The sequence below is a fragment of the Pseudopipra pipra genome, chromosome 5 (genome assembly GCF_036250125.1).
Source record: "Pseudopipra pipra isolate bDixPip1 chromosome 5, bDixPip1.hap1, whole genome shotgun sequence".
Classification (NCBI taxonomy): domain Eukaryota; kingdom Metazoa; phylum Chordata; class Aves; order Passeriformes; family Pipridae; genus Pseudopipra; species Pseudopipra pipra.
In genome coordinates, this window is record NC_087553.1 from 39,221,620 (window position 1) to 39,234,072 (window position 12,453).

A 12,453-nucleotide genomic window follows, 5' to 3' on the forward strand; every position below is an offset into this window, starting at 1 on the left:
GTTATTCTCCTGGAATGTTGTTAGTGTATTTCCTTAAAAGAGGCAGAGAAATGCATGTCTTTATCTCAATTCAGAGTTTAAATAGGCTTTTTTTTTTTTAAGATGTAAAATGAAGATATTAGAAGAAATTGAGTTCTTGATTTGTGTTGCTGCCAGAGGTAGACTTTATAGTAGCAGACAAATGCTATTATGTAGCATTTATAGATGTCAGTACTTAGCGTGTTAGCCAGCAGCAGTATTGAGTTGCCACTGAGAATATGCTGGAGGTGGTAATGCAGTGTGGAAATACTCAAGGATCAATGGAGTAACCCAGCTGTGGGAGAAAAGGCAGTGTAGCCATGATAATGGGGATAACTCTTTATGATACGGAGAAGAAAAATAATATCCTATATTAGCTTTTGTCTCAATAGCTTTCAGCAGCTATGCTGGAAATCCTGGGATGTGATTTTAAATATAGTGATATGCTTCTGTCTGTAATATTGCTTTAGTGTTTCATTGGTAGGAAATTGTTTTTAAAATGAATAAGAGATGAAACTGAAAGATTTTTGTCCTTGCAACATGGTTATAAGTGTAAAGACAGCTTTTCTAAAGATTGTCTTTTTCTAATAATTTGCAAAAACAGCACTCTCAGTAATATCTTTCCACACTTACGTATTTTCATTATGTTAAAGGAGACTTTTTTCATGTTAAAGCTTCAAATAACTTCGATGTTGCGTGAGGTCTAAAGGCTTCATTTTTACTTTTCTTTTAAAGATGCGGTCAAAACATGTACTGATGAAAGCCTTGAGGCTGACAAAAGAATAGCTGTCTGCTTTCCTCTCTACAGAAACATGATAGCTTTGCTGAAACTTCTTGAAAGGTAAGTTGTTTCAAGATGATTTTGACTGGAGTACTCAGCTGTTTTTTTTGAAAATTTATCTTTACTTTTCTTTAAGGTGGGAGTCTGCTGCAGAACTTTGCAGGTCTTTGTTGGAGCTCTGTCCTAGCAACTGTCAGCTCTTGGAGAGTTTGGCCACCTTGTATTTGCAGATGGAGCAGAGTGACAGTGCCTACAAGGTGTGGATTGGAGCTTTTGAGAAGAATCCTCAGAATGCAGAAATTTTTTATCGGTTGTGTAAATTTCTTGTTTCACAGGTAATACTCCACTCCAAAACTAATTTGTTGGTCTGCTAGATTTATTAAATTCAGATTTTGTGTGTTGTTTGAAATACTCATAAAATGGATTAATCTTAATTATATTTTTGTAATATCTAGTGCTCCTTTATGTAGATGGGAAAAGTATAATTGGGAAGATAAGTGAAATGATAAAAGATAATAATAAAAATGATATAAAATCATAAATTTATAGTTTAGATTGTTCTAATTCAGTGTTGATATCCTTAAGCAAGAATAACAGAAAGTAAAAATAGAACCTGTAATATTTTTTCAGCTTTTTTCTGCTGCCTGCTGAGTGACCCAGTTAGACTTCATTCTTGAGAGAATGAAAACAATGGAGCATTGCAGAGATAGGCACACCACTTGTTATTTATTTTGGTTAAGTTGTTCTTACCATTTTCAGATTGATGTGTGATTTTATTTTTTTTTAATTTAAAACCCAAACAACAAAACAGGAAAGATCAAGCAGTATTCTTCCACTGTTGCAAGACTTTGTGGCAGCTTTCTTTGAGAATACATGCCAACAGCATGGTCCCATGGATCTCTTAAGGTACATTTAGAGTATTTTTTTAATTTAAATTTTGGCAATATTGGCATTTTATTGAATAAGAAGATAGTCTAGAACTTTTAAACTCTTCTTATTTTTTAGCTTGGCATGATTTGCCAAAACTTCAGTGAATGATGATTTGGTAGTTCATAAGGTTTATACTTGTTTTTGCATAGACACTAATTTGTAAACCTATGAGCATTTAAAGATAAAATAGCTAGCAAGTTAAATGTCTGGATTTGGGCAATGAAAATCAATCATATATATGTGAAAGTTGGTTTTGGTTCCCCCCCACCACCCACCCTTAAAGCTGGGAGCCTAAAATAGCATATCTAAAACACTCTATTTAGACACTTGCAAAAAAGCTCAGTCCAGAGGTTCAGCATGCTATTAATCAGATTATTATTGATGAAAAGACTCAGGTTTGATATGTAGCCTGATGATTTTCCACTTGAATCTTAGCACCTAATTGAGAGACTTCACTGAAGTTTTGAAATATGCAAGTTTCTTATGACCAAAGTAGATGCTTCTGAAGTCCTTCAAAGCAAAAACCTTTTGTGCTAAGGCTTAGGCAGCTGAGGTTTTGTAATGTCTAAGTTAGGTATTAGATTTTATTCCTGCTTACATTTGTTTACATGAAATTTAGTACTGGTAAAGTAGTCTAGTTGATTGTATGTAGGCAATTCTGCCATAATGTATTTTACTTGGGCCAGGGAAAGTCTCAGATAAAAGTCAACATTTAGTTCTGTACATAATGAGGGAGTAAATGCCTTCTATATTAACTATTTCTATGTTTCTGTATTGCTTTCTGTATAAATTGTATCTAGTTAGAATTAAACTAAATCTAGGAAAAGTGTGTATTTTTTAGTATTTTTCGTGAACTGGACTTTTGAACTGATTGTTACATCTACATAGCAGTCTTCTATGTAGGATAATATTCTCATTTACTACTACTTTTTTCTCTTGTAGATATCTCTTGAATTTTCCAATGCCAATTGAATTTACATCACCCCTCTATAAAGAACATCTTACGGATGATGTTATTAACCAGCAAATCCCATATCTGTGGCAGATATACTGGTGAGATTTTTGTAAAGAATTTCTGAGAAACAGCTCTTGGGTCTGAGTAAATTCCATTTTCAAAAGGCAGAGTATTTATTATTTGCCTAAGGGTGTATCACTTTGGGTTCTTTCCGTAAAGGATTTACCAGTCCTTAGAAAACCTACCAGCCTGCTTCACAATGGAGATAATTTTATGAAACTGAATTGCATGTCAAATTCTACTCTTGAGAAATCTTTCAGAAATTCTGACCTATGGGAACAGTAATAGGTGTGTTCACCTCAAAATGATTTTTTTGGTTTACTTTTGTTTTAGGTTGCTACTGCTAGTAGTGTTCTTTTTCCTGGCTTTCAGTTGTCTCCCTATTATTTTACAATAGTTTCCCCATTCTGTTTAGTCCTGGTCTCCCCACCTTCCTTGACCCGCTTTTTCAGCTCTTCATGGAGAGAAACCCCTCCACAGTAAACTGACCTGATCTTCTGCAAGAGATTGCAGAGGAACACATTTTTGTCATGTATACACAATCTTCTTTTTTCATTTCTTCCTTTTGATAGCAGCAGTATACAGGATTGCCAGACACCAAAGTACTAGCCATCTATAACTTATACTAGTTACATAACTATGATTACTGAAGTGTTGGCTTAGGCTGTTTAAGAAGTTTACGACTTCATGGTCTGGGTTTGTCAGTCTTCAGAAGTAGTTATTTGGCTTTTAAGATATGTAGAAGGGGCAAGGATGATAATGCTTCACATACTGATTGAGGACTCCTCAGAACTTCTTCACCACTCTTGCTTATAGTTTTTAATTGGTAGACAGTGTACAGGTAAAATCTATGGTTTTCAAGTAAACTTAATCTAAACCTTATATAAAGGTTATCTTAATGTTTTCTTTTTGCATTGTCCATTAATACCAACTGAAATGCCTTTTTTTTTTTTAACAGAAAGTACCTCTTCACAAGATCAGTTTTGGGTTTGGCACTTACACAGTAGAAGCGTTGTTACTAAGACACTTGAGGTCACTCTTTAGTCATAAGGGACCTTGTCTTAAGCTCAGGTGCTCCTGTATTTTAGCACCTGCTTCTAAGAAGGGAAATTAGTGCTCTTGTATTAAATGCCTAAATTACTTTCAGAGCTAAATTACTTTCAGAGTGTCTCTCTTTCAGTTTTGCTACAGTAAGTGTATAGGTATCTGGGCCTGCAGATCTGTCCTTTCTTTCTTCAGGTACAGAGGACAAAACATGTAAAAGTTCACTTTTAGCAACATAGAATAGGTTGAAATCAGCAAAGCCTCAAAGCTCATGTAAGAGTGTTTTACTTGGGGAGATCACAGTGTGTGTACGTGTGTGTGCGCGCACAAATGCATACACTCGCTTTTTTAGAAAGAGTAGCAATTGGTGATTTAGTGCGTAGTTCTTGGGGAAAACAAGTAGAATCAGCCACTCTGATTATATGACCCTAGTCAGGAGGGTTCTGTAGCAAGGTAGCAACATCAGCCCTATCTTTGTATTTCTGTAATCTCTTTCATGAGGTTGTTAGTTTTTTGGGTTTTTTTTTCTCCTCATGACTTAGTGAAAGTCATTTCACTACATACTTTCTACCACTGTAATTTTACACTTTGAAATAAGGATTGTTCATAATGTCTTGATCAAAGAATGTGTCTACTTCTGTCTTTGGCGAGGTACTGTATGTTGGTCTTACTGTATATTTTTTTGAGAAGCTGTTGAACAAAATTAAGGTGGTTTTTTTTTTTTTTACTTTTCTTGTCAAGTTTCTTTTTTTTCCTGATGTGATCAGGGTGTTTCTGCCCCAGATCCTGGTAATACTTGTTTCAGAACACTAATTTTGTTGCCACAGTCTGATACTATTTCTCAAGTGGCTTTAATCTGACTTTGAAATGTAGTGTTCTGGAGCTCAAACAGAAACTCAAGAGTTGTCTCCATTCTGTGGCAGTTAGAGCATTCGTATTAGAAGGATTAGTAAACGGAGACTTTACAGGAATAGAAGATAATTCTTAAGATTTAATTTGTTTTTAAGGGTTGCATTTTAAACTGCATGGTTGCTTTATTATTGTTACCTGCTTTTGAGACTTACCCATTTTAATAAATTGACTGATAAATTAGTCCATGATACTGCTAAACTGAAAACACTGTTTTTTCTTGCATCTAAGGATGGGAAATTCTTTATTGTGTTTTAGTGTGCAATAACATGTATTGTTTGTGACATACAACACTTTATCTTTTTATGTAAACAGTTTGTGCCAGTCTATTCATGCGAGTGTCGGTGAAGCACTGGATGCTTATGAAGCAGCTCTGGGGGCAGTGATGCAACAGGAAACTGTTCAGAACATTTGGTTAGAGTAAGTTCGTAAGGGAAGAAAGTCAATTAATCTCAACTATTAAGTGAAGGCTACCAGAACCATCTATTTTTTTTTCTTTTTTCTTCCAGTTACCTTGTTTTTATCAATAGCAAAGTTGTTGGATCCAACAACAAGGTTCAAGAATTCAAGCTTTTTACTGATCTAGTGAACAGATGTCTGGTGACAGTCCCCACACGATACCCAATTCCGTTTAGTACTGCTGATTATTGGACCAATTATGAGTTTCATAATAAGGTAAAAATGCATCTGTGGACAGTTTAAACTAAAGAGGCTGATGACCTGTTAGCAGGTACCTGTAATCTACTTGTTCAAATACAGCACCAGTAATATATGAACACTGTGAAAGCTAGGAGTTACTAGGAAAAGAAGCAACAGTCTGAGGGTAGTAGTGTTTTTAGCAGAAGAGTATCTAGCAGCAACCTTTTGAATAAAGGGTGTGTAAGGCGAAGAAAAACTTTATGCCATGTTGTAACGCTGTGAATAGAGCTGTTAGTGACAAATTGTTTTTTTCTAGAGAGAAGAGAAAATGTATAAGGGAGGGCAGATATGGCTGAGCACAAGTGGTCTGCAGAGCTATAATACTGGCAGATGGAAACAGTATTTACGCTGTCATTTTTTTCTTGGAAAGTACAGTCGTTGAGAAACAGAAGGAGTAAAGTTATGAGTAAAAACAAGTTGAGCAATTACCCGAACAGACTAAAGCTTATAGAAATCCTGGATCCCATTTTGCTAACATGCAGTGCGTTTCTCTTTGCTCACTAAATGCAGGCTGGAGGGACTAATATGTGGTGCTAGCAACTTGACACTAACTTTTTATTGTACAAATTGATTTCTGTACCCATGAGTGATAAGGTTTGAAGGTGGCAACTCCTTTAGTCATAGTGTTCATAGTTTGTCATTCCATTATTCTTAGCAAAGTAAGAGCTATAAAGTGGATTAATGTTTATAATTCAAATTCTACAGGTAATTCTTTTTTATTTGAGCTGCATTCCAAAATCTCAGCATTCCAAAACCTTGGAACGGTTTTGTTCTACCATGCCTACTAATCCTGGACTTGCACTGAGGTATGTAAAAATACTTATAATCAAGACCAACAGACTGTTAACATAACTACTGTTTTTTGTGTAAGACGTGCATGATTTGCTTTCTACCATGGAAGTAAAACTCTTCCTCTATTATTGCATGTTGCTTGAGGCATATTGTGCCTTCTGACATCATCTCAATCTTGTGTTTGACAAGGTTCTATTCTATCTACAGACAGGTTATACTTATACAGGAATTAGCTCTGCATTGTATGTACATGATCAGTGAAAGTGGTCAAAATTTCAAGTGTGTAGAGAAATGTCAGATATATGTTAAAATCTTGTTGTTACTTGTTGATCTATTACAAGTACAATTCTGGCATAGAACAAACAAGAATGGGTACACCAGTCTATAACAGTGCACCTTAAGCACTTAACTTGATATTTATTTAGCAAAGAGAAACGAATATTTAAAAAAAAATCTTATGGGAAAAAGAACCAGTAAATGTAAGCATTGCACTGATTCTTACTTGAACAGTATTTCAAAATGCGCTCTTCCAGGATTAGGGAGTCCATGTTTTACTGAATTCAGGTGCACTGAATGCATGAGTATTTGAGTAGTTTTGAAAAGTCCCGAAACACTGTTCATCATCAGCAATGACCCCAAAGAACTCAAAGCAAGACTTGAAATGAGCGTGTGTGGTTGTGGGCGTGGGGAGAGTATACCTGCCTTTGGCACATGAAGTTGAATGACTTAATTTTAAACCAAGTTGCGATTCTGTCTAGATGGAACTTGCAGCTCCCTTAAACAATGTTGATACTGCATGAAATGGGTGAGCAGAACTGACTAAACAGTACTTCTAGCCACATGACTGTAAAACTAATTTACCTCCTTTCAAATGTGCAGTTACTTTGTGCATGCTAAAAGTGGATTTGTATTCCACTTGTAATCTTGTAATGTGCCAAGATCATATTTTCTCTCTGATTTCGTACTTCTTAGTTATTCTCTGAAAGTGTATTTTAACATTTTTGTTTTGTTTTGTTCTGAGAGCATGATCAGTTAATATTGTATATGGTGGCTTGGGTTTTTTCCTACTTGCAATTCTCAGCTCAGATTAGGTATAATAGATTTTGTATAGTGTGTTTGTATCTTTGGACAGCTTTTATGGTCCAAGTGATTAGAGCAGTGTTCCTTTCTCATGAATACCTTTTACAGACTGCTTCTGCGATACTGGGAGGAGAGCAATGTTCAAATTCTGAAACTACAAGCCAAGATGTTTACATATAATATCCCAACATGCCTGGCCATCTGGAAAATGTAATGCAACAATCATACATCTGTTTTCATAGATATTGCTTTTGTTTATAAGGTTTACATCACAAAGGTAAATCTGAAATGTCCTTCCAATTGGGCTTGTACTGGAAGCCTCTCTTTCATTAGCTTATTATTTAGAGAGTAACTGTTTGTTACAGCAGACAGAGGTACTGTCACTTCTTAAAAATGAGAAATGAAATTTCCCTCTTGGAGAAACTTATGTGAATGGATATTATGCAGATAAATATGAATTATGTATTTACAAGTTGCCTTTTTAAATTCAACTATTGACTTCTGTCTCCCCCCCTCTCTACCCCTCCCCTTTATATATCACAATAGCAGTATTCTCCATTATCCAGTGATGCTGAACTGATCTTTTTCTTCAGTGTTTGTTCATAATGGGGAACAACTGAAATGTCTTGCTCATGTAAGGTTGTTTTTAAAAAATGGCTATTTTTATCTTTTCATGTAGATTAACCTCATTGGAATTTAGTCAGTTTCTTCTCAAGGAATTAGTAATTCCATTCCACAGTCAATATTCTGCCACTAATGGCACTTAAAATAATTCAAGAATAAATGTTTGTATATATTTCTTTTCCTCAGAGCCATTGCTGCCGAATGCTTTCTAATGGGACAAAGAGAAGTAAGTCAACACAGTGTACTAAAATGAGTAATTATGAAATTCTATAAGACTTCTCATATCTTGGCTTTATCCAAAGCAATGGTCATCTGTAAACCCAAGATTCCTAGGTAGTTGAAATATTCTTGTTTATAAACATCACAACATTTACCTCAAGTGTGAGAAATGTCTTTGACAGTCAAGGTAGAATGGACTGTATAATGAATGAGTACTTGGGCATACTGTTTCTGTTTATCTTTCCCTTACTGAGAGGGCTGTATTCTTCTCCTATTTGATTTTTTTTATTTTTTTTTTTTTTTTACCTGGAGGAAATTGCTAGAACTTAAAATACAGTAGAGGGAAGAAAGACTTGTTTTGCTGAAAGATGCTAATGACTGTCTTTACAAGTAGATAAGAAAGCTGGAGAGGAACTTCTTACAAGGGCATGTAGTACTAGGACAAGAAGGAATGGCTTCAAACCAACAGGTTTAGATTGAATATTAGGAAAAATTACTGTGAGGGTGGTGAGACACAAACAGGTTGCCCAAAGAAGATACAGATACTTTATGCCTGGAAGTGGTCAAGGCCAGACTGGATGGGCCTTTGAGCAACCTGGTCTAGTGGAAGGTGCCCATGCCAGGGGATTTGTAACTAGATGATATGTAAGGTCCCTTCAAACCCAAACCATTCTTTGGTTCTGTGAAGTAGTTGGAAGAGTGGGTCTGCCAAATGAGTGTATGTGAAGAGTTTGAATAGTTCCTGACCACCCAAAAGACATCAGTTCTTTTTCTCCAAAAATAACAAGGTTACTTACTGGTACTTAGGGAAGGGAAAAATCACTATATACAAATACAAGAGGTTTTTGGCACAGCAACTGAATCACATTTCAGTTCAAACAGAATGATCTTCCTGGTATTGCTGCCATCAAAATATTCTTCTGCCTGTGGAAGGATGCTATGTATTTGGGGCTGGGGGGTTATCATGAGGGCCTAGATTTGTGACTCACCACTTGCTTGTGGTGTCTTTGAGCTAACTTCTTTGCTGTATCTTGTTTTGTGTCATTCTTTTAGTGACTTCTTAGCATCCTTCTTTTTTTGTCTGTGGTCTTTTTTTTGAATCCATGTTAAAGCTGAACTGATCCATAAGGGGTAGCATGGCTATTGTTAGACTTGCATATGAAATATTTTCTTTCCTTTTTTGCTGTCCCCTAGAATGTTTAAGAAGAACATCCCCCAAGCAGAGTTATTTGGTTTGTAAGATCAAATAATTCAAAGTCAGGAGATATCAAAGGCATGGTTGCCTATTCAACCTTAATTCTGTCTCTGTGTTGGTTTGGTGTAATCTGTAATTAGTCACAGATCCCTGCTTCAGTCATTGTATTAGATGGACTACATCTTAAGGCACTGCCTATAGTAAGGCTGGTGACTGAAAAGATCCCTGAAAAGGCTGGTGACTGAAAAGATTTGTTTGGTTAGAAAAATATATTTCAAATGCATCAAAAAGAGGGCCTTTAAAGAAAATGAACCAATTAAAATGAAGGCATATGTGAAACATTGTAGCTGGATTACACCCAGAAGAAATCGCATGGTTTTCTTCTGCAACCACCTCACTAACTTTACAGCATGTGGTAAAATCACTTAAGAAGGTACACACAGTGCAGTTGGGGTTTTTTTTGGGCGGGGGGGAGGGGGGTCTTAGTTTGGGATGTAGTCAGCACTTAAAACTGTTTACACAAATCAGTGATTGTTCCAGATAATTAGATTTTCTAGTAAACAAGTAGGATATTGGTTTAAAATTGAATTGTGATTCAGATTCTGGATTTCCTGTTCCTGGAGAACCTGTCACTTATTCTCTTCAGAGGTCACGTAAAGGTTTGTTAAAAGAATATAAAAATGGGTACAAGTATTTAAAATGCCAACAAATACCTCCCCTAATGACTGATTGAAGCTGGTACTTTAGATACCAGTAGTTGGAGACTTGAGTAAGTACTAGCATTAAATGTTTTGGTCCTCTATTTTGAACAATAAAATGGTAAAACCATTTTCTTTGAGAATTGCAAAAACTCAGACTGATTGTTAAAGTACACATAGAGGCTGAAAGAAAAAAAAACCATGAAACAGTTATTTTTATTGCAGGATTGGGATGATATGCAATAAACAAGACCTTGAGACTACATATTGAGTGGTGAAAGAGAAATATTCAGTAAGCTGCTTCATTCTCTGAATGTGTTCCATCCTGTGCAATGAATGAGGCAAGAATCTTGTGAAGAAAAATACAATGTACTCATGTAACTAATCATGTTCATACAAGGGTCAGAATTAAGGTCAGACATAAACTTGCCTTTGCTTTTAGTAGCAATTTAATGCTTTACCTCAAAAGTATTTTAAAAATTATTGCAAGAGATTTTTGTGCTTCAAATCATTCATTTTGAGTGCATGAAATTGTGCTGACTTTTAATACTTGCCTTTATTTTGCAGGTCCATCATTTATATCAGAGAGCCCTTCAGAAGTTACCTCTATGTGCAACACTGTGGAAAGATGTAATGTTTTCTCCTTATGATTCAGTTTGAGGTTTCATATAAATTTTCTGCATATCCCATATCCATAGATGTGGTGATGCTCAGGCTCTGGCTAAATCTTATATCTGCTTCCCCCTCTCTTTCAGCAACTCTTGTTTGAAGCATCAGGAGGAGGTAAAACTGATAACCTGAGAAAACTAGTTTCCAAGTGCCAAGAGGTTGGAGTCAGCCTAGATGAGCTTTTAAATTTAAGCACTTACAGAACAGAAAACAAGAATTACTGAACACTCAGTATGGTCAGCCATAAGTCCTATAAAATGCCAAAATCAGTTGAATGGTTCTTCAGGCTGATCCATGCCCTAAGATCTGTGTAAGGCAGATGAGTATTGCTGAGCATATCAAGTCTCCGATCTGCTTTCCTTGAACCTGGAAGCAATTAACATGACCACCTTCTGGAAACATGAATTCCCTGTCTGGCCTTGCTTCTGGGCCCTGCCAGATTCTCATAACGTCATCTACGTAAGTATAGTTAATCAAAATGACAGACTTTATTTTTTTATGTTTTCTTTTTATTTACTATTTTCTTTGTTTTGCTGTTCCTGATTCACTTGACACTCTCGCTGATGCCTGAGAGATATGTGTTTCGGATTAATTTACTGGGCTGTGTTTACAGTAAAAAGCAAGTAGTCCATTTTGGGTTTTTCCTTTTTTAAACCTTTTTTGAGACTTTTTCATTACAGGATTTAAAACAAAAGCAGCCGCTCTTAAGGAAAGTGTAACTGCCGTGGCCACAAGTATGCTTCTTGCACTTGAAGGCTCTAAGAGGGTTGCTTACTGCCCTTTTCTGCATTGGACTCATGGCAGAGACTATTAAACTTGAAGATTAAAGAAACTATTGCAAATGCCAGTGCATCAGAACCTAAGAGTGGTCAATTATGTGCAATTTTTTGTAAAGAAATTTTAATTTATAATAAAGTTTAACAGTTTAAAGAAAAATAATACTGATCTGTTTTGTTTTGGTACTACCTTGGGGTATTACAGGTGCTTTCACAGAGATAATCTCAATACAAGCTGACTTCTCAAAAAAAAAATCTGGTGTCTTTTTTAATTTTGATCAAAAGGTAGGCAAACGTGCTTGAGCTGCCTATTGTGGATGTAGAATAACTACATCCCTTGTTTTTTTTTTCATCCCCTTGCCTCAGGTACACAGATGTTTGTCCCATAATGACTATTCCTATCAATAATACCACTTCAGTAATGGGAAATGCATTTTATATTATCCTTTTTGCCTTAAATGAAATGAGGCCCACTTTCCAAAGTTGCTCCATGTACATTGCAGAGAGATGCTGTCAGCCCGCTGAACCAGTGATGAGGCTGTTCACATCAGGTTGGCTTTCCACCTGTTTTTCCATCTGTGCAGAATCATATCAAAAGATGGTTGTAGTACCTATTGCATAGATGATTTATGAAGATGCCAATAAATGGGTTGGTCTTCATGTTTGAGGCAAAGTGGTTTGTGACGTACAGCTTCCAGCAGCTTTCAAACCCCTTACTTTAGCTCAAGTTAAGCATGCAGACTACAAAACCGGTATCAGAAAAGCTGACTCAAGCCTGTTCTTCGTTGTAGTAGGGTAGTATCTTGGGTTTTTTCCACACTTATGTAGTATGACACAGACCACAAAAGTGCAATACTTAATTTTTTTAAATTAAAAACCCCTCAAGTTTGGTAAACGGTGGCTTATATCGCCCAAATATTTTTTTGTAATTTGTCTTTAAAACTTTGCAGATAAACAGGTATTTTTCTGCAGCAGTGTTTATTTTAGTGGGATACCATTTTACC

The 12,453-nt window shown here is 35.9% G+C and overlaps 1 protein-coding gene across 3 annotated transcripts in view; it reads left to right on the top strand.

Moving 5' to 3' along the window:
• ZFC3H1 (zinc finger C3H1-type containing) overlaps positions 1-11,612 on the top strand; it is a 42,026-nt gene extending 30,414 nt beyond the window's left edge. For 2 of the 3 annotated variants that reach the window (XM_064655646.1, XM_064655645.1), the window contains exons 25-35: positions 754-859; positions 936-1,134; positions 1,611-1,705; positions 2,672-2,782; positions 5,013-5,117; positions 5,207-5,372; positions 6,102-6,202; positions 7,377-7,478; positions 8,079-8,118; positions 10,572-10,634; positions 10,760-11,612. In XM_064655646.1, coding sequence (XP_064511716.1) covers positions 754-859; positions 936-1,134; positions 1,611-1,705; positions 2,672-2,782; positions 5,013-5,117; positions 5,207-5,372; positions 6,102-6,202; positions 7,377-7,478; positions 8,079-8,118; positions 10,572-10,634; positions 10,760-10,897 — 1,226 coding nt within the window. In that variant the 3' untranslated portion in view covers positions 10,898-11,612. Of the gene's footprint in view, positions 1-753; positions 860-935; positions 1,135-1,610; positions 1,706-2,671; positions 2,783-5,012; positions 5,118-5,206; positions 5,373-6,101; positions 6,203-7,376; positions 7,479-8,078; positions 8,119-10,571; positions 10,666-10,759 lie in introns of all 3 variants that reach the window. The other variant, XM_064655647.1, reaches the window with a different exon arrangement.
• Positions 11,613-12,453: the final 841 nt, after the last annotated feature.